General features: G+C 40.5%; 1 protein-coding gene across 3 annotated transcripts; it reads right to left on the minus strand.

The window, feature by feature from the left end:
- Window positions 1-611: 611 nt before the first annotated feature.
- Window positions 612-17,103, minus strand: eif4enif1 (eukaryotic translation initiation factor 4E nuclear import factor 1). 3 transcript variants are annotated; one of them, XM_012872682.3, is made up of 19 exons: window positions 16,811-17,103; window positions 14,431-14,582; window positions 14,269-14,342; window positions 11,491-11,618; window positions 10,096-10,370; window positions 9,706-9,904; window positions 9,460-9,623; window positions 8,667-8,805; window positions 8,244-8,420; window positions 7,232-7,503; window positions 6,693-6,764; window positions 4,720-4,897; window positions 4,514-4,593; window positions 4,124-4,257; window positions 2,588-2,663; window positions 2,363-2,486; window positions 1,964-2,278; window positions 1,696-1,863; window positions 612-1,563 (listed from the first exon to the last, which is right to left on the minus strand). In XM_012872682.3, the coding sequence occupies exons 2-19, from the start codon at window positions 14,527-14,529 to the stop codon at window positions 1,376-1,378; spliced, it is 2,862 nt and encodes a 953-aa protein (XP_012728136.2). In that variant the 5' UTR covers window positions 14,530-14,582; window positions 16,811-17,103; the 3' UTR covers window positions 612-1,375. The 3 variants fall into 3 exon arrangements, with proteins under 3 accessions (XP_012728136.2, XP_012728137.2, XP_012728135.2); XM_012872683.3 differs by having other exon boundaries at window positions 7,277-7,503; window positions 14,431-14,585; XM_012872681.3 differs by having other exon boundaries at window positions 14,431-14,585.
- Between the last annotated feature and the right edge of the window lie 1,604 nt (window positions 17,104-18,707).

Below are 18,707 nucleotides of genomic sequence, written 5' to 3' on the forward strand. Positions count from 1 at the left end.
CTTGCTTTTCAATACGTTTGACTTTTTTTTTTTTTTTTTTTTAAATTCAGTGTCAGTGATTTAAATCTGAGGCCGGTGCATTTCTGTAACAAACATCCAACTTTAATGCATTTCTACATAAAGCTTTGCGCCACATACTAACCAGTTTTAGCCAACTATTGAAATCCTAATTTTACAAGCACATGTAAAAGAAATACACTCATTAAATATCTGATAGTGACTAAAGTTTCGATTTTGTTGGCCTAAGAATACAATGAGGCAGTCTCAGCAGTAATTATTTTATAGATATGCAGGGAAAAGCCTCCCTGCATCATGGGATTAGTAGTTTTGCCATAATATAGCATCCATTTCTCAGCTCCAAGGAAGAAAATTTCTCAAAAACACAATATAATTTTAAATACCAAGTTTGACACCTAATCATTTTGGACACATTAAATATAAAAATAACCAATTAAAAAAAAAAAAAATACTGCAGGATTCTACATTTATTCAGCTTTAGATTCACCATAAATCTAAAAGCATTTGCATGTTTGTTGTTGCCGAGTGTTTATTTTAATACCATTTGAGGTACGTTTAACCTCTGTAATAAGCAAAAAACATTTACAAGCAAGTTTTTTTTTTACTCAAGGTTTTATTTATTAATTCTATTTGTGCTTCTTATAACTTAATAGCACAAGAGCTGAATCCCAAACACCCTCAAATGACAGTGAGCAGTGCTGAATTCTTGTGACAGGATTGGAGAGAATATACAGTGGAAGAAATTAAGGGAAACCCGGGGAGTGGGTGGAGGGGGAGGAGACGACAAAAAATAAAGATAAAGGCACAACCAGCTTGTTGCATCCTCCTGCAGTGTTTAACCATAAATAACCTCTTCAGGGAAAAAGCCACTAGGGATGCCTCAATATATAGTGGAGGGTGCACCAATTAATTCAAAATACCCAACCATTGCTCTCCAGCAGCGGCCCTGATCATCGCAGAGAGGTTAAGATGGACACTACAAAGGAATGCTACCGGATTCATCTCCCGTTTCAAGTTCAACTGCAGGACTACTTCACCCTCCCAAGTTTAGAGGAGAACAAACAAGGAAAAAAAAAAAAAAAAAAGCTATATACACAGAATAAGATTCTCTCATGGTCTGTACAATTGAGCCTTTACATTATTTACTAATAGAAAAAAAAAAAAAAACAACAGAGCTGGCAAAATAAATCTCCACTCATCTGTTCAAATAAAGCATTGTTACAGTGTCCCATTGTGCACCATCTTTCAAATTAAAGTTCACATTGTCATGGTAAGCAGGAAGTGGAGATGGGCAGAGGGGGAAAAAAAAAAACAAACAAAAAAAAAAACATCACTTTCCAGCAAATGATTAATTATCTTAAGGGCGGAACTCCAATTCATCTACACTGATGACTTTAGCCGGCATGGAGGGCAGCGGCTGTTCCAGCACATCTGAGCCGAACCACTTGGCGAGGCCCGGAGGGGGGCTAGCCCCGTGTCGCTGGGAGCCGTTTGTCCGGTGGAGGCCCTGGCTTTGTGACTGAGCACCTGGTACGCCGGCATGCACTGAAACACAGAGAAATAAAGTGATTTAATAAAAAGGAGCTGTACATTTTGCAAAGTCACTTAAAAACAACAGAAGGTAGCTCCATCGAAGGAGAGCTTATACATCCTAAACGCGTTTACTCCATGACTTACTCGGTCTCTGCCCCTGAAGCTGCTGGTGCTGCATGACTGCTAACTGCATTGGAGTATTGGCCCTGGGAGGTAGAAGTCCTGATGCACTTAACGGATAAAGCGGCTGTCCCAACAGGGCCGGAGGTAAGCCTTGAAGTTGTGCGAGGTCAACATGCGGTGGAAAGATTCCTTGTGATTAGGAACACAAAGAGCTCATAAATGTCAGGACCAAAACGAGCTTTAAAAAAACAGCAATAGGACGAGCGTTTAGCCGGTGGAAACTACTAACCTGCTTGCATCAGGGCAGGTCCAAGCTGCTGGGGCGGGAGCCCCTGTGCGAGCATCCTCTGAACCACGTTGGGGTGGAGCTGAGGAGGAGGCCGCACCATGGGGACGTGGGACAGAAGCGGTACCGGGTAGATGGGACGGGGAAAGGATGAAGACGACCCCGGAGGCGCCATCGGAGGCATGTGGTGTCCGCTGGAGCCAGGCCTGAGACGTTCTTGGTCTTTATTTTGCAGGGTTTGGGAGTTGATCTTCACCCCCACTGAGTGGGCAACATTACCATCCATTGATTCCAGGAGGTGGTTAGGAGAGCTACCGCCTGAAATCACAAAACAACACCCCCCCCTCAGTGTTACATCAGGTTTTAGGCAGGAAAGAGCAAAAGCAAGCAGCTGCTGCGTACCATCTTGTGAGTTTAGATTTGCTTCCTCCTTAGTCTCTGAACGAGCCGACTGGTCATCCTTGCTTTTCTCTTTTGACGCGTACATTTTACGGATCACAGATGTGGGCGTAAACGACGGGGATAGCTGCAATGCAAGCGCGTCAAGAAGACGGTAAAGTTAAGAACACCTCCTTTTCCAGTGACTCAACAGAAATACAAGGACATGACGGCAGAGTTCCCGCTCACCATGCTAATGCCGGCGTTGCCTGGTGAGGTCCTTCCAGCAGGCGGAGGTCCAGGGGAACGGTTGACACGCTGCGGCCTATTGATCACACAGACACATTCCCACAGAACAACTCAGTCTCCACACGCAGGGATGCAGACATTCAGCAAGGTGACGTTTGCACAGGTGTGATTCATGCACTGCATTAACAATTAGGCAACTGAGGACCACTATTATCATTAAGAGCTACAGCACCCTTTAAGAAACCACAAACCTTAATCTTTAATAGAGTGAAATGGAGGTTTATACTTGCTTTTGAACTGTAGAACTAAAAGAAACATTGCCCTCTAATTGTTACAGCAGGAATAATAAAGAACCCGAAAGGCTTGTTGCTAATTGAAAAGAAATGTGGCCAAATTGGTCAGTCTCGGTTTCTTGATCTGTTAATTATCAATTAACAGGAACACACACTGTTCATAGGGCTGTACAGTTTTCCCCCTTTATAACTCTGCACTTTAAGGAGGAAAAAAAAAAAAAAAGAGGGAGGGGGGGGGACACCAACAATAAGACATGGGCCAGGTGAAGAAGGTCATGTCAATTGTTTCACTCTAAGGGCCTTTGGTGACTAGCCACCAGCAGAGTACTTTGATGCCATGGAGCAGTCCTGCATACAGTCATATTGAAAGTTTTTTTCCCTCCCCCTTAGCCCCACAACTTCAAGAAACATGTTTAAAACCTGGTACAAGATTTGGAGTCCATTTTCAATTGGGGGAGAAAAAAAATTAATAAATAAAAAATATGTAAAATGAGCTCATCTTTACTAATACCATCCATACATAAACTCTGCCTTGCTGGCATTTGAGTCTCTGTGCCCGTTACAGATCCGGTCATACGTCTATCTGGTCCTGCAGGAATTACTTTTCTCAGCCTTTTAAAAAAAAAAAAAAAAAAAAAAAAAACCCTTTCGGGGAAAAATAAAGAAAAATACACCCGTCTTGAGACATTTGTTGTCCCATTACTTGGGTTCTGTCCTCCCTACCAGCACCGAGTCCTGGTACTTCTGGGCTCGGTTCTGAAATATGACACCACTGGAGGAGAATGGGCTCCTTGCAGCTTCACGTTTGATTTTTCAAGAACTGTTGGCTGTTAATTTGTTTCTCCACATCTATTGTGATCCTGTTGACCATTTATAACTAACTAAACATCTGATGGTTCTGTGATTACGCCACGATAACTTTGAAAAGCAAAGTCTCTCAGAGATCCAACACACAGTCAGTTAAAACCTTTTGGCCCATTTTGCCTGAAGAACAAAAAGTTATGCACATGTTAATCCAGGATGTTATCGTCCCTCACTGCACATCACCAGATATACTCAAATCTGATTTTGCATCCACATTTATGCAGCTTTGAGTTGGGAAACAAGCATAACATTTTATAGTCAAAATGCCTACAGTGCATTTACCACAGAACAAAAATATTTTGGGGTGGGGGGGTCCATCACATTAGAGCCAAGGAGGTCATGTGTCAGACAAGAGGGAAAATGTAGATAAAATACTTGCCTATTTCTGAAAGACCTGTCCTGTAGGTGCTTGTAGCCCGACTGAAATGATTGGTGGGCATGAAGAGCAAGGTCCTGCTGGAGAGCCAGGACTTCCAGGTCAGCCTGATTCACAGGTAGAGACCGCGCCCTCATCTGGGGGAATAAATCACATGAAATCAAATCTGTAAACAAGGCCAATAATCCGAGTCAACAAAAAATACCATTAAGAGTTAGGCACCAATTAAACTTATAAACTCAGGCGAAAAACAACTACAACCAATGCAAGCAAAAAAAAAATAAGTACCATATGTGGATCAATTTCTGCTGGTATAAACGTTTCACTATCATTTACTTTAACAAGGATGTCTGAATCCTAATGTCTGCCACTGGATCCACCAAAGCAACCAACCTGCTGCTGAGAAGGACTCATGGACCTGTGGATGTCAGCAAACTGTTCTGGCAGCAAACCGTGAGGACCAATAGGAAATCCTCCAGGAAGAATTAGCAGAAAAACAAAGTTAGGTTCAGTTTAGTCCAGAGAACATTTTATAAAAACTATAAACGAGTAATCCTCGATCATTTAGGTAAAGCCTGCTCCCAGTTTTATGAGCTTACCTGCAGGAGGCTGCATCCTGTTATTGAAGTAATCAGGTGAGGGGGCCCTCTGTGGAAACAGAGGGGGTGACGGGCCCTTATGCAGTAGGCCATGATGGCCAGAAGTCACCGAGGCCTCAGAGTTGCCCATCAGACCGCCTAAAGGTGTCGGGGAGTTACTACGAACACCGAGGAGCTCCTGAAGAGATTGAAACGTTTCACTTTATCAAGTTTAAATTAAATCTAACAGACACATGGTCAACGGCTTCATAGTTCATATTTTTATTCTTTGGCATTTAATTATAGTGTTTGATACTTTGTTTTATTCATTTCTGTTGTTGTCACTCTTGTACAGCACTTTGGTGCAGTTCTATGCCTGTTTTAAAGTGCTATATAAATAAATTTGACATTGACATAGTTGTGCGATGAGAACAGATTAACAGGCATCAACCAATTAGACATCACAATGTTGGATTTGCCTCTAAAAGGTCGATCTAAAATTTAGTTAAAAACTTTAAATTAAATTCAGTTCTAAACACTACACAATACCCTCAATTTAGAGAGAAAAAAAAAAAAAAAAAAAAAAAAAAAAAAGTCTTACTTTATACTCATAACACTAACTGGGAGGGCAAAATGTTCTCCCCCTTTAACGGAAAACAAATCTAAAGCCTAATTTTATCTGACTATTCTGTGCGGGCGGGGATAAAAATAAAAAATCTGGAGGCCAAAGAAGTCCAGCTAGAAGGACTGATTCATTTGTGCAATTTTTACAACTGTCAAGCACAACTGTAGATCAACAAAGGGTTGATTTGTAGCTTTTGAAAGGAGGCTGTGGTGGAGCCAAAGAGCTGGTTGGTAGGATAAACTAACCTCGACTCCACATGTAAACACGGACGATGTTCAGCTGAGCTAACCAGACCCAAACCAAACCCATGTGAAAATGGTAGCGTTGCATCCCACCAGTTTGAATGTTTTCATTTTCAGTCACACTTGTCCTCACCATCAGCCGTGCACTTTTGGCATTGTGTCCATTATGTTGAAATGTTTTTGTGCAATGTCCTCCGCTTTTCTGTCATCGCATCGGTTTTGGTTGAGAAGTTGACTCTGCTCCGCCATGCAGCGTGGCCGAATGGTGCCATTTAGGTGACAACTTAAGGAGCTTGAGTGTTAATTTTTTATTTTATTTTTTTCAAACAAATAAGTGCATTTTGCATCCCTGTCGTCAAGCAGTAAAAAACAAATCCTACACCGGACTCTATTTGGACCATTTCATGTTCTGGCAGGCCTGCGCCATAATTATTTTTCCTATCATGGTCTAACTTTGCTTGATGATGAGCAGCATCGCCCTCATCTGGATGAAGGCAACATAACACTGAATGAAGGTCCGTCTAATCAGACGTTAATAACCACAACAAACAAATCTAAATCTAATAAACCTTTATTCGACAATTAATTGTAAGACTATTGTTTGCATCCCTATCCAGAAATGCCCCAAAAATATTGTATCCAATATGGTTAACACAGAAAATAGTTTAGAAAAATAACCTTTTAAATAACGTTAAGGCACACTTGATTTGTCATTTCAAGAGTTGTGTGTTTAAAACATTAAGAGGATTTTTAAAAAAGTTGACGTTTCACTCAGATGTTTTGTTTTTTTAAATAGAAGATAATTGGATCAACAGCTACAAAATAAGCATCTTGCTTTTGCTGAAGATCTTTGCTTTAGAATATTTTTCTCCTTCAGACAACGCGTTGGTGAGAACACCCCCTCTTTGCTTTGATGATTGGACATGGAAAATGTTTTCTTGCAGAGCTCATATGGAGACCATCATCTCTCCAACTCAGCAAATGTTCCAACCTTTCACAATCCCACACAGTCACGCCGCCACCCACAGCAAGTTCTGCCCAAAACTGTCCCAAATTTTGAGCAACAATAATCTGCATCTGTGACGATGCGAGACCTCACAGATGCAGAGGAAAGATGGCATACACACCTGAAATATATTTTTCTGTTGCTGAGGAGGTACATGACCAGACAGCGGCACCACGCTTGGATCTGAAGGTTGCTGCAATAAAAAGAGGGTTATAAGTTGCATTGCTTGCCATTCTCCCCACACACTTATCCAAAAAACAGCATTTGTGAGAAATCCACACCAAATCCGAACATCCCCGATAGAGATAGGTGAACAAACGTGAAGCTGAGTCAGTCCTTCATGCCAGCTGCCATTTCTTTTGAATTCTACTTAAAGCCATTTCCTCCAATCACCACTTATATGGTTTTGGTTTTAAAATTCAACTCCTTTTTGAAGCAACTTGCACAAAGAACTGCTGCAACCAAAATTTACACAGCACGTAACCCTTCAAAATGGTAAAAAATTTATGCCCACCATCTTTACAGTTTACTACAGAGTTGTTAGGTTTTAGATCAAAAGCAAGGGGCCGGGTCAGATCGTACCCACTGCAGCATGCAAAAGCGGTGTTAGACATCTATAGCAAGCAGCTGGCAGAAACGGCAGGAAAAAAAAATACTCACATTGTTTGTGTTGAGTTTGGGGTGAGTTGGCAGAGTTCCACTTGCCTTCATGCTGCTGACCAGTTTATTAAAGGCGGACATGTCTGTGTCGCGGCAGCGAGGCCGGCTCAGAGAGCCACCGGTCAGAGCCTCCTCCAGGTGCTCGGCCATGAAGGGCGTGCCGTTCCCCCCCTGTGGAGGGGACACCTTCCGCACGTGTGGTTCTGAGCAGAGCTTCATTCCCTTCATCTCGCCTTCAACCTCCTCCAGAGAGAGCACCACCCCCGAGTTGGCTGAGGACAGAGGGCAAAAGACAAACCTGGTTTAAAAAGACTGGAGAATATAGAATAATCAGTTTTACTTACATAGCAAGTATAAACGTCTGAAGTATTCATGACCGATTCCACATTTACCATTTTAACCTGTAAAGTTCTTTAATGAGATTCCAAGAAGGAGTCTTCCAGCTGATTGCAGTATATGAAAAATTTTGTATTTCTTTGCAAAATTGCTTCTTTTTTTTTTTTAAACAGAGTAAATTGAGCTCTATTGTTAACATTTTCCCTCTCATCCATTTCAGTCAAGCGTTTTCATTATTGATTCATTATATTTGGATATATAAAAGACAAATCTTAATACTTTATTGAATTAAACTAACCAAATTAGACCTTGAGGGAGGTTTATGCTTTAAAACTGTTCAATTGTTCAGTCTAGAAAACTAATGCCAGGAAACCATTCAAAAAACTTATTGCAGAGATCTATAAATTCAGCAAGATCCAAGTTTTTTTTATTTACGGGTGAAACAATTGCTTAAAACCCCCCTCCCCAAAAAAACAAAACAAAAAAAAAAACCCTGAGGTTGTGATCAAAAGTGTCTGCCCTTTCTAAAATGTGGTCTTGTGGGAGAAGTTACGAACGTATTAAGTAGACCTAAGCTACACCCGGCACATGGAGGAAAAATTAAAAAATACAACTTTGAGATGAGCACCAATGACAAACAGTGGAGCTGAGGAATGTGTACAGAGTCATTACTCACTGCTTTCTCGTAGCCGTGCTTTGTTGACGGACAGCGTGGACAGGAGGGGCTTCAGGTCTATTTTGGCCTTGTGCAGCAGCTCCACGATGTCCACTTTGTCTTTGCCCTCCGATGGCTGAATAGGTGTGAAGTACGGCGCAGACCCTTGGCTGGTAGGTGTGCAACGTGGGTCGAGCCCTTTAAAGAGATCCAGTCCAAGGACAATTTAAGCCTCTTTAGATGCATAAAAAGACAAAAACTGACCCACCATTGCTCTGATGGGTAAATTCAGTAAATAAAAAAAAAGGACCCAGAGTGAGTTGTGCGTTGCAGCAAAAAAAAAAAAAAAAAAAAAAAAAATCAGCGTTCATTAGATCAGGCTGTGAACATCACAGCTATCACAGTTAGAAACGGGACACACTGAGGAGATTCATAATCACTTGCCTGCAAGTTTTTCCAGCTCCTCATGAGGAGTGGACCTCAAACTGCTGGACTGGCTGCCTGAAGGGCTCATGGTATTGGAAAACCACTGACTGAAGCGGCTAACTGACACAGGACCCTCTCCCAAAACATCCTCTATCATCTGAAAGACAGAAACAGGAGCCTTTGATACAGACAGAACGAATAAAAAAAATAAATAAATGACACACCAAAGACTGCAAAATCAAAACGTGACACTTACGTTTAGTGCGTTTTCCATCAATCTAGCACCAAAAGTGCCAGGATATGGGGTAGGCAGCGTCACTGGACGAGCTGCTGTATCATACCGCACTGAGTTTATGGCCACAGACCAGCTTTAGTTTGGAGTTGTATTTGATTTGACTCTTCAGACGCTAACAATGTTCTAAACGAAGGTACGATGGGCATAAATTCGGATCGTGACACCTTTCCAACCCCTGTAACCCCATGCAAGAGCCCCAAAGACCAGAGTAATGATAAAAAGCACCGCTTAGGGAGGACGGTCAGTGAGATCAAGCCAGTGCAGCACAAGCAGTCTTGGGCCGACACATTTTAATGCTTTAAAATAAAACTATTATGATGAAGACAGACAAGATGATGCAATTGAAGCAAAACTGCCACAAGTGTAAAAATTAATAAGTATGCAATTCTGGCTTGAAAACCCTTGACTCTTATAAAAACTAGAAGATAGAAAACCAAATCAAGTGAGGTGGTTGGAGAAAGGCCCCTTATGTGACACGATTACCTTGACTAGCAGAACGGTGCACCCGGTACTTACAGAGGCCAGTCCTGGCATCGTTTTCTCTATGTTGAAGAACTCGTTGAAGTCAAAGTCCCCAGCTGACTGATCCGGAAGGAAATCTGGATGGGGGACTTCTTGATCAGCCGTAGACTGCCGAGGGACTTCTGGCTCCTCGGCTATTCCGCCGTTGCATTCCACCGCTGCGCAGAGAAACATTTAAGAAGTTAAAGCGGCGTTATCGTGACCTGGTGTTAAAATTCAAGAAACCGGGCTTCGACGTGCCTTCCTTCACAGAGTCCGTTCGCTTTCTTGATCGCTTGCTTCTGCGTTTGTCCTCTTCCAAGATTTTGTCGTCAAACCCGATGAGTTCGATCGTCTCCGACTGGCTTGTGGGGCCGGCGGAGAACCACTCCGGCTCCTCCTCTGCGTACGAGTCGTTCCTCCTCCTTTCACCAAACACGCGCTTGTCACCGTAATCTCTCTGCGGGACGCATAAAGCCCAGTAAGCATGCGTAACCGTGAGGTTCTCACCAACTGCTCACAGCCAGGCAAAAATAGGACTTGAGTCGGTGCTTTTTAGAGTAAAATAAGAGTCATGACCTGAACACTTAAACGCCAGAATGAGCACAAATACAAGTCAGAGGGACTGAGAGGGAAAGAACCATCACCCACCCTGAATCTTTTATCTTTGAAGTCTCTCTCCCGCTCCCTCTCCTTCTCTGCACGAGCTTCTCTCTCAAAGGCCCGAGCAGCGATGATGCGCCCGCTGCCAATTCTGCGAGCCCCTCCGAGACGGAGAGTCTCGTTTTCCTTATTTTCCAGCGGGCTCGCCGGGGGCCGGCTGTTGGCTGCGGATACAGCGTTGCCTTGACATCCACCACCGAAGCTACGTCGCTGTGGGCTGAGCACGACGTCCAGGTCGTCCTCCTTCAACCGCTCACGGGGATCTAATAATAAAAAACACACACACAGTTTTACAGCTTTAGAGGCACAGAAATATTCACACCCAGGTCGATAACCTTTTTAAAGCCTAAACAGATCTCTTGATTCCCCCCCCCATTATAATCCAGACAAAGCGGATCGTTTTGCACCAAAATTTTAATTGTCAACCGGACCAAAACAAAGAACTTATAGCTCATATTCAGGGTTTCTGTTCTGCAGGTGCGTTCGGACCGACTGCAGTGTGAACGATGGATTTATATCCTCACTGTGCAAAGCAGCCAGCGGTGACTTTTGCCTGAGTTAATAAAATCGTGTCTCAGCAACCAATCAGGGACTGGTTGTTGCGATGCACAGTGAAGGAGCGCAGCAGAGACAAAGCTTTTTTTTTCCCCAATCAAAATAGGAGTTCTAAAAATTATGAAGCATGAAGAATGCTCTTTACAAGTTTGTGTAGCTTTGAAAAAAGCTGTTTTAATTTAGCCCTCTAAAGGATTGTTAAATCATTCCTCCTCTTGTAGCTCCAGAACTGGACCGGCTGCCCGCTGCTTCTGTCTGAGCTTCATAGCAGGGAAGCCAGCGTTGTTGTGCCGTTTTCCCCCATTAAATGCAGCACTGGACTCTCTTGGTAAAATCCCCGTCCGCCATGTTGAGTTGAACAGACAAGAGGACAAAAACTTCTCCCATCTATGACGCGATGAACCCAATGTTACACGTTTGTGAAAGCGAGACACACGGTGCAGGCGGAAATTCCCCGGACACCACGTTCGGTCCGAACAATTACTTTTTTTTATATAAATACCAAATTTTACCCTCCTTAAGTACCGACTATCACAAAATTAACTTAATGGACTTGAATTCGATACTACTAGACCACAGCAGACTGTTAGTCAACTTGCATTGGTGGGTTTTAACTCAACTACTTCCAGATTTCTCCACTAGAGCTGCACGACTGAACAAATAAATGCAACCCGCTTCAAAAAACAAATGAGATGAATTTAACATTTAACTACATGGAACTAAAGATCAAGTTTTAAAATAAACATCTGGGCATTTTTAGGACCAGAGATTGCGATGATTAAATGCAGGACTTCAAAAACCCTGAAGATACTTGAACAGCCCGTCTACCTGGGATTCTGCGTTTCAGATGAACTCTTTCATCCATGTAGTCCTTTTTAAAGCCTTCAATTGGGGAGCTTCTCTCTGAGGTGGGGTACAGGGAGGCATGCCATTTCTCCGGGTCCCAGACGCCATCACTGGATCAATTAGAAACATGGAGGAAAAAAAAAAATAAATAATGGTTAGAGTAAAAGCTAATGTTACCGAATGCTGAATTACTAAATGTCTTTGCATTAAAAAGGTAAACTATTTATGTGCAGGTTGTCAAACTCCATTAAAAAAAAAAAAAAGGAGTTGATCAAGCCTGATCAAAAGATTTAGAAAAATTCAAAGACAGGAAATATCCAATTACAGAGAACATTGGTATTAACTTTAAACATTTCAGACCAACTTCCCGATAAAACTGTTGCCTTGTGCAAGTTTTAATCAAAGCAGGACTACTTCTGGCTTTTTGCTTGCAGCTCAATTTCAAACATTATAAAGAAGCTTAAACTAAGCAGGAGCAGTGAACTGTAAATTCATATAAACAGTTTTGTTTTAAATACCATCTTGAGAATTATTTGGGGGAGAAAGAAAAAAGATCAAATAGCATTAAAATGCACATCTCAGGACAAGAAAGGGACGACGGATTTTCTAATTTTTGCTCTGGACAAAGTTTAACAACCAGAAGAACTGAGGAATCTTTAAAAAATAAAAACCCTGGAATAAGTTTCTCACTTCTGTAAAAAAAACAGGATGCAGAAGTTTGACATAAGAGCCATTAAGCTAATTTGAAAGGAAACATTCACAGGTTGTATGCCTGGTTCACAGTAAGGCTCTCAAACTGTTGGTTGATGTTTAAAACCTGGGAGATCCCACACAGGACAATAAAAATATATAAAACAAAATGTAATTTACCTTTGTAGAACCAAAACTGTTTTCAGTTCAAAATTACTTATTAATGCCAGTGTGTGGAGTCTGTCCAAACAATACATGAACAAAAAAAATAGATGTCAAATGGAAAATAAACAAGGCAGACGAGAAGTAATGGTGATAGTTTGTAGACAAATTTTAACAAGAAAAAAAAAAAAAAAAAAAAGGGGGGTGTTGATGTAACTAACTCGCCGGCCACATATTGACAACTTGGACCTCCACCACTGGCGTACTTTCTGGTGCCCTACGGCAGTTTTGTTTTATGCATTTTGGATTCCCTTTCTCACGTTCTGATTGGCTACCCGTCACATTCAACAGGCAGCGTGCTCGTTTGTCCTCCGGGAACACTCCACACACTAGAACATGACAATCCAACTTGTTAATCATCTCTGCTGTGCAATATGCAACTTGTCATGTTTTTCCTCAAACCAATGACCATAAATACAAATGTCATTTTTAAGTCATCTTCAGTTACTTTGAAGTGATATCAGTAAAGAAACTGCAGAGCTAGCCAATATTTTACGATTCAGGTAGCAACTCAAAGTTTGTCATCTCAAACAGACATAATTTAAAGATAACAAAAGCAAACTTGTAGTTGTCAGTTGCACCAAGCCTTTAGGAACCAAGAAACTTTTTCATGTACTAAGTCAATATTACCTGCAATAGTAAAAACACCAGACACCACTTTTTTTTTTTTTTTTTTTTTTAAGAGCCATGTGGTCAGCAGACAGATTGCAAACATCACGATAAAAACTCTGGTTGTCCAAATGCAAGCGAACATTGACTGATTGTTTCTGCAAAGAGGAGATATAATGCCATCTTGCTTTCTGAAGGTAATCAGAAACTTGTTCTAGGCCAGGCAGGACAAGACTGCTCAATGCATGATATGCACCTAATCATCGTTTCCAAGCCTTGAGAAATATTTGGTTATGACTCAAAGCCAGTCATCAATGAGACAGTGAATTATAAAGCACTCTGAAAACAAATGTAGCAGGGATTCCTCTAGGGAATCTTTTTTTTGTTTGGGGGGGGGGGGGGGGGGGGGGGGGGGTATATCATCATCATCTAATTTGCATATTTGTTTATACATTTGGGGCCCAGGCTGTAGGAGAGCCTTTGCAAAGACCAAAAAAAAAAAAATTAAAATAGTGATTAAATGTGTTCTGAACTAAAAGTTACCTTTATAAAAAATAAAATTAAAAAAAATGACATGAATTTTAATACATTGCTTGAATCCATTCAATAGACCGACTACAGAACGGTTCTGTGTTTGGTAAAGTCGTCATTAAAGCAAAAATGCAACTAAATGGACAACACCAGATTGTTTTCTCTAGTCTGCTTTCCCTCCTGAGAGCAACCCTGCAGCAGCTGCTAGCAGCCAGACAGGAACAAGCAGGCGGCATTTGATTTTCAAAATAAAGCAGATTTTACTTTTCATGATATTTAAATTAATTTCAGACTTAGATTACAGTTAGTATAAGTGGGCAAATTTAAACTATAAATATTATATGAGCGAGAGATATACTTTACATTATTTTAATACATCTTAAAAAAAACCAACAACTTCATTCTGAAGGCGTGACGGCGTTTATTTTGCCGTGGTGGTGCGCCATGATCAATTGCATGTAGCAGAAACGCGGTGTAGTACGACAGTATTGAAGGAAAGTTCACAACCAACAGTTAAGATAAAAGCTACACCGAATGTCAAAATACTCGTTAAGTATCATGCTCAAGTGTGGCTTACAAAATAAAAACACAAGATAACTGGAATCAAGCTTTGTAGGCATTCAAGTGGAAAACCAATGCCAGGATCTGATTACGTTGATCTTTCACATCTACCTGGATTTCCTTCAGCACACAGATAAATGTTCTTACCTGTCATATTTCTCAGACAGACATTCAGGTCGTTCATTGGAAATCGGCAGCTCCTTTATATCCAGAAGCTCTTCCTGTAAACAAACATTAACAGTTGAGTTGTATTAAGTAGATCTCTGCATGGGGATCATCTTTGGGTCGCCAGCCAACCCGTGTCATCACCTTGGTGTATCTGAACGGAGCAGTGGCTCCAGGCTTTGACTTGGGCTGGTCTGCAGCCGCGTCACCGTTCCTCTGCTGTTCGCTGGCATCTTTCTCCATGGTGGAACCGTGGAACGCAGAACGAAGCAAACGGCTCCAAGCCCAAGCAGGTTCTGCTGGAAGAAAGGTAGCAACATTAAGACTGTCTTACGTACCAATAGTAGGATTTTTTGCCTCCAGTGAGTCTGCAGGACCAATTTTAGCTCAAATTCAGTGGACACTACCAGCTCCTCTGGTTTGTTGAGCAAAGCATTACTTTAACCTTAGTCCAATAAAAAAAAAACATTCAATTCATCAAGAGTCAAAATTTAAGTCAACCAAATAATTTTTCAATTACTTGTATACCAAGGGGCAGGCAGACTGGGAATTAATACACATCTAAACGTCTTTCTATGGAGCCTATGCAAAGACGCTTTCTCTATGTCAAAAATGCTAAAAATACTAAAAGTGAGGTTGGAAATAGTTTTCCACAGATTTTTCTTTATATTGAATGACATACCTCTACTGGTTACCAAGAATACAGAAAAATGTGCCAATAATATCAGTACATTCTAAATGTATATTTCCACATTTTCAATCTTGTAATTTCATGAGAAATGTTTCCACACCTTAGTTCAGCTTAAGTAATTTTCTTGTGTTGGCATTTTTTAAGCAGTGTTTTACACATTAAAAAGCAGTCCCTCCCATTTAAAGCAGACATGGACTCTTGATAGGAACATTGATTCTACATTTAAACCATGCAGAGAAGAAAAAACAAAGCCGTTTTTCCTTTTGGTCATACATAAAACCTGACGATTGACAGCACCTAGAAGATCTACATTTGAACCTGAAGACATTTATCAGACACCTCTCATAAAGCCTGCTATAAAAAAAGGCATATCTTAATATAAGAATTGACAATATTGAGGATTAAAGCAGAAAAAATTTAGACCCTGTCTGTGTTTTTCATTGTCATTTTACAATGTAAAAATATGGTTTTCTACACAAACCAGACCTTTTGGTCGAGTAAATGACTAAAGTGCGTAGAGTGGTTTATATTTAGTCGAGCACATGAAGTTTGAACATTCAAAAGAACATTAACAGAAGATTTCTGAGATAGACATTTGGTCACAACCTTTGGTGTAAATGGAGGGACAGGTTCTCCTGTATCCAAATGCAAAAGAAATGAATGTTCAATCTGCAGTGTGTTCAGTCTCATGCACTTTTTGGATCATCACAGATGGTGCATAATGTCACAACACAAGGAACTATAGAGTTATCTCCCAACTGTAGTACTTCCCATTAGTTTTTTGTATAAAAAAAAAAAAAAAAACACATTTGTTTTTTTACTAAGTGCTACAGAAAGGCCTAAACAGCCACCTGGGGGTCTGGTGCCACAGACAGCCGACCTGTGCACTAGTCATAGCTTTGCAGTCCCTAAACCAGGTACAAAAACAACTTTAGTCCAGCTGCCATCACTAAATCTGTATAAGTTAGGGAATTGGTGACATTTATGCTGCCTTTGTTTGATTCATTTTGTGTTTTATAATTTATTCCGAGCACCCTGTCCTTTTTCCCAGTGTAACTAAGAACTTGATCTTTTTCTCAATGCCTGGTACTAATATCTGTCGTTTTCGTCACCTGGTACCCACCAATGCGGATAACCAGACTAATGAATTAACCCATTATTTTTTTAAACGCTGCTACCCATTTTCCAACCTAAATACAATATGGGGGATCAGCTTGAAAGATGGTTTATTGCAGCTTCGAATTAGACCATTACGCCTCAGATACACAACTCCTCTAGAATATAACATTTTTAATATTAGGCACTCGCTGCAAACTAATAATAAAACGAATTTAAATAATAATAAAAAGCCATTTGAAACATTTGAATAAAAAAAAAGTTACTTATAAAAAAACTACTTCCAAATTAATTAATTAATCTGACGCCTGCGTAACATTGATGGAGACCATTTCTGTTGTTAGTGCCGCTTGCTAATTAGTGAGTAAATTGACGGCAGTCTGAGCCGAGTCAAGTGCCAGGCGCAATCATCAGAAACGACAGAAAGCTGGGGCTAATTAGCTACTGGGTGGATATTACGCGAAACCCTTTTCAGAAAGAAAAAAACACAGCTTTTAAAGAAAGAAAAAAAAAATCCCCCTGAGAAAGCCCTACAAATACCACAGGAAATCTCAGTTTACAGAAATTAGCATACCCAGACAGAAGGTTGGCTAAGTTTAAATAACATATACTCCTCCTTTGACGAAGATGAAGTCTAAGAAAATATACAAGCAGAAACATTGTTTTAAAACATTTCTAAGCGAAATAAAATAGAAAAGACAAACGAGGGACACTTACTAGGTTTAAATGATGTGAGGCTCGCCTGCTGCTCACGTTAGTTAGCTAGCTGGCTGGCTAACCAACTAGCCGGGGATAAAACCCACCCAGCGAAGACCAAATCAAGCCGGTCGGGCTATTCCGGTTGTTTTTAGTCAATAAACTACTGCGGGGGTTAACTTAACGAAATAACAACGGTTCAAATAACAAAATAATTGACACAGAACAATGTGTAGTCTCTAATTATTGTCTGTCTCTTTCTCTGTTTTCGAAGTCGTAGCAGCAATTTTCCTACAATCACCGCTTTAAGAAGGTCCTGTGAGAGATTACATGCTGTCCGTCGCGCCTGTGTAGAATTGCAAATAGTACGAGTTTTGCCTGTTTTAATTACACTGTGCTACGCATTTTCAACTGCGGCGTGGAAATAAATATTTTCTGGAAGTATGATGTAAAATAAATGTTTTCGATTACTATGTTATGTATACTAAATGTGACCCATTTAACAGGCAATATGTCGGACGTCTATACAGTGCTTAGGGTTCGCTTGATATGGTCACCATTACTTTTGATGTTCAGGTCGAAAACACGACGCTTTGATCAAATCGCTACTAAAATTTCCTTCAGAATTTACAGATAATCTTAGACATAAATTATAATTTCTATGTTGTATCTTAAAAAAAGCGTAATCTGAAATCGTTTGTTGGCTTCCAGGCCATGTTTAAATCATAATTTTGAACATGAATACAGTTCAACTCAGATTAATTCAGTTCAGATCAAATCCAATTACGAATGACTGCCAAGTACGAGGAGAACTAGAGGTGCAACAAAATTATTGTATTTACAGTTCCTTAAATCTGCACAGTAAAATATTAACATCTAACAAAAAACGAGTAGCCTGAATAAATGGATAAATATTTACAAAAGAGCAATTCCAATAAAAAAAGAAGAATTAGCATCAAATGTCTTTTGACTTAATGAATGGATAAATAAATGCATGCTAAATTATTATAAAATACATTGTCCTAAAGATTACACTTAAAAGAGTCTAAATAGCACTGATATGAAGGAATGGGTAGTAGTACAAGTGAACACTTAATAAATAAAGTTTAAAACATCAAAATCATCCATACTATCGATAGAAAACTAAATAAATAGATGTTGGGGGCAATGAAGGCATTGTTAATTGGTGTTAGGATCCAATGATATATATTAATATATACACCAACGCATAGGACCAACACCAAAATCAGCTTTGCAGACCCCGCCTTCTCGAACTGTCAAAGTGTAGAATTCTGTTTCTCCTTGATGCCGAGGACCACCCCTCAGTTCCTTCATGACTTTCCCCCTGACATAATAACATTACGGTTTGCTCTTATTTTAGGTCTACAATTCATCAGCACTCTGTTGTGACCAACACTCGCAGTTTGACGAACTCTGCAAAAAGGTCAGGCGCCTCCGTGGCTTTAAAGCACATCTCACGCGCGAAGCATTGGCGTTGCCGTTGACAACTGACTCGTGTGGGTCTGCATCATTTACACGCCGGGGCAGCGTATAGATCCAGTCCCGCCACATTCAAGAATGATAGAGAAACACGGATTACTGAAATATTCATTGCAAATAAATACTTGAATTAATTAAAATAAACAAGGGTATACATAAATAAATGTCACCTAAACTTTCCTGGGGCTTAGCTTTATTCATCTTAAGTCTGAAAGCTTTAAGTTTAAGCCACATATTTTTCACTGGAGATAATAAAATCAAATCCACACTGGTTTCTGACACTTCGCATTGATCGGAAGATTCTTCATCACGAAACATTATGGACTGTGTTACTAGTAGATTTGAGGGTAAATTATTAATATTTTATGAATGAAAAATAAAACACCCGAAACCCGCCCACTTGGGCCTTCTGCGCTTG

The sequence above is a fragment of the Fundulus heteroclitus genome, chromosome 20, assembly GCF_011125445.2.
Source record: "Fundulus heteroclitus isolate FHET01 chromosome 20, MU-UCD_Fhet_4.1, whole genome shotgun sequence".
Classification (NCBI taxonomy): Eukaryota; Metazoa; Chordata; class Actinopteri; order Cyprinodontiformes; family Fundulidae; genus Fundulus; species Fundulus heteroclitus.

Bases quoted from the DNA above. Each gene is read 5' to 3' on its own strand.
- eif4enif1 (XM_012872682.3), bottom strand. From the start codon at position 14,529: ATGGAGAAAGATGCCAGCGAACAGCAGAGGAACGGTGACGCGGCTGCA. The intron at 8,806-9,459 runs GTAAGTACCGGG...TCTGTCTTTCAG, and splicing joins CGATGCCAGGACTGGCCTCT to ATGATAGAGGATGTTTTGGG. The intron at 2,487-2,587 runs GTGAGCGGGAAC...CTTGCATTGCAG, and splicing joins GCAACGCCGGCATTAGCATG to CTATCCCCGTCGTTTACGCC.